We start from the raw sequence: 2,626 nt of genomic DNA, 5'->3' as shown, positions 1-2,626 counted from the left end.
ACCTTCATCAGACTGTCGACAATTACCCATATTGCATAATTTGATCTACCTCGAGCCGGGGGTAACCCAGTGATGAAATCCATGGATATGGAATCCCATTTCCACTGAGGTACTGGCAAGCTTTGTAACAATCCTTATGGAATCTGATGCTCGACTTTGACTTGTTGATAAGTTTGACATTGAGCCACCCATCGCGCCACTGATTTCTTCATTCATGGCCAATGATAATACCTTCGGATATCTCGATACATTTTCGTACTCCTGGGGTGGATACTGAGTAACGAATGATGCGCCGACTTTAAAATCTCATCTTGTAGCCCTTCTCCTTGTGGTACTGAAATCCTCCCATTATGTAATAGTGTACCATCTGGCGCCATATGATAGCCACTTGGGTTTGGACTTTCTTGACTCTTGACTTCCTCAATAATTCTCTTTAACTTTTCATCACGTTGTTGCTCCTATCTGATCCATGCGATTAAAACCGCCTGGTTTACAGCAAGCATGCCTAATGTCTCAATTGGCTCTCCTTCAATTGCCCATAAAGTCATCAACTTAAGTTCATTCGATAACGCTTCCACTTCCTTTCCAACATCTCCTACGACTTAGTGCATCTGCGACTACATTAGCCTTGCCTGGATGATATTGAATCTTCAGGTCGTAATCCGCCATAAACTCCATCCATCGCCTTTGTCGGAGGTTCAAATCAGGCTGCGTGAACAAATACTTGAGACTCTTATGATCTGTGAATACTTCCACGACTTCTCCATATAAGTAGGATCTCCAAATCCTTAACGCAAACACCACTGCCGCCATTTCAAAGTCGTGTGTTGGGTAGTTCTCTTCATGCTTCCTGAGTTGCCTTGATGCATAAGAAATTACTTTGCCTTCCTGCATCAACACACAACCCAACCCAACCCTAGAAGCATATGCGTACACAGTGTAAGGTTTACCTTGTTCAGGTAATGCCAATACCGGTGTTGTGGTCAAAGATTTCTTCAGTCTCTAAAATGCTTCCTCCGTTTCTTTTCCCCAGATGAACGGAACTCCTTTTCCAGTCAACTTTGTCAGGGGCTTAGCTATCGAAGAAAAGTTCTTGACGAACTTTCGATACTACCCGGCTAACCCGAGGAAACTTCTTACCTCGGTTACCGTTGATGGTCTTTGCCATTCTTCAATCGATTTCAGCTTTTCTGAATCTACTGAAACTCCTTACCTAGACACTCGGTGGCCCAAGAACCCGATTTTGCTTTACCAGAAAGAACACTTGCTGAACTTGGCATACAAATTTTGGTTCCTTAACCGTTCCAACACTAGCTTCAAGTGTGCTTTGTGCTCGACCTCTGTCTTGGAATATATTAAAATGTCATCGATGAAGATTATCACGAACTTGTCGAGATAATCGTGGAAGACTTCATTCATCAATCTCATGAAGGCCGCTGGTGCGTTAGTAAGTCCAAAAGGCATTACTACGAACTCGTATTGTTCATAACGAGTTCTAAACGCAGTCTTCATGACAAATCATCCTCGGTCAAGAAAACGTCCCAGCGTATGTTCCCGAGATAAAGCTTTGTTCGAATTCTATTTAGATCAAACATAAGCCGTCAGAAACATACCCAGACCAGCTACGGATAGGTCCGAGTATGACGATCAGAACACGGACGAACCAAGCTCGGTCATTAAGTAACTACCGCACAAGCACGCTGTCCGGTCGCTACGTAGCGACCGAGCGTTCGTCCAGCTCGGTCACTACGTAGCGACCGAGCTTCCATCCCGCTCGGTCGCTACGTAGCGACCGAGCGTCCGTTCCGTTCGGTCGCTACGTAGCGACCGAGCTGTTCCAAAACGTCGATAGGACATTAATCCATGCATTCTCGTCTACCCTTCGATGCTATCTCCCGAAGACCGTAGCGAACCCATTTCATGTTTCCCGCCATTCTAAGTCATCGATCAAACTTTACGGTAAAAACCGTGGAAAGTTCGTTTTTTATCGAAAGAATCCGTAATAAACGCTTCGAGTCAGAAGACGGCCCAAAGGGACCTAAGACATGACTCGAGGCCCAACTTACGATTTCTTAACCAACAGCCCGTAAGCCGCATGACGGTTTACGCTTGGTTCGCAAGGAAAGATAAATGTCAAGTTTCCGAGGATAAATACGAAATTTTGAAGATAATTACGAAGATGGGAAAAAATGGAATATCTCCATTTTTATGCTATGATGGCTTAAGGGCAGAAGAGGAAAAGCGTAAACCGACCTAGGAGCCAGTATATAATGAGTCCTAGGCGAGAGGCATGGGGGGAGACTTTTTTCGGAGCAAACTTAGCACTTAGAGCGATTTATGCATATTTCCGTTTTTGTTATTTCGAGCTGCGACTCATTTATGTTTAGCTGTCTTAGGGTTGCTAGAACTAGGAATCTTGCCAACAGCTCTCGAGCCCAGGCTTATACCTTGTTGTAACGCTCAAACACGGATTCAAAATAAGATCTATTTTGCTCTCTTTTTACGATTTTTGTACTTTGTCGTTGATATCTCGTGTTCTGATTGCTTAGTGTGTGGTATTAACAGATCTCCGGGACCTCTGGGAAATTAGGGTTTTCCTAGTTTCCTAATTTAAACGGAAATCAAC

General features: G+C 44.1%; 1 protein-coding gene across 1 annotated transcript in view; it reads right to left on the bottom strand.

Annotated features, from left to right (window-relative positions):
• Positions 1-558: 558 nt before the first annotated feature.
• LOC106319847 overlaps positions 559-2,626 on the bottom strand; it is a 9,600-nt gene continuing 7,532 nt past the window's right edge. The window contains exon 4 of the mRNA XM_013758248.1: positions 559-888. Within this exon, the coding sequence (XP_013613702.1) occupies positions 559-888 (330 nt within the window). The remainder of the gene's footprint in view (positions 889-2,626) is intronic.

This window comes from Brassica oleracea, unplaced genomic scaffold, assembly GCF_000695525.1.
Source record: "Brassica oleracea var. oleracea cultivar TO1000 unplaced genomic scaffold, BOL UnpScaffold00640, whole genome shotgun sequence".
In the NCBI taxonomy this organism is placed as follows: Eukaryota; Viridiplantae; Streptophyta; class Magnoliopsida; order Brassicales; family Brassicaceae; genus Brassica; species Brassica oleracea.
Note: the sequence above shows the minus strand (reverse complement) of the source record. Positions and strands in the feature narration are given on the sequence as shown.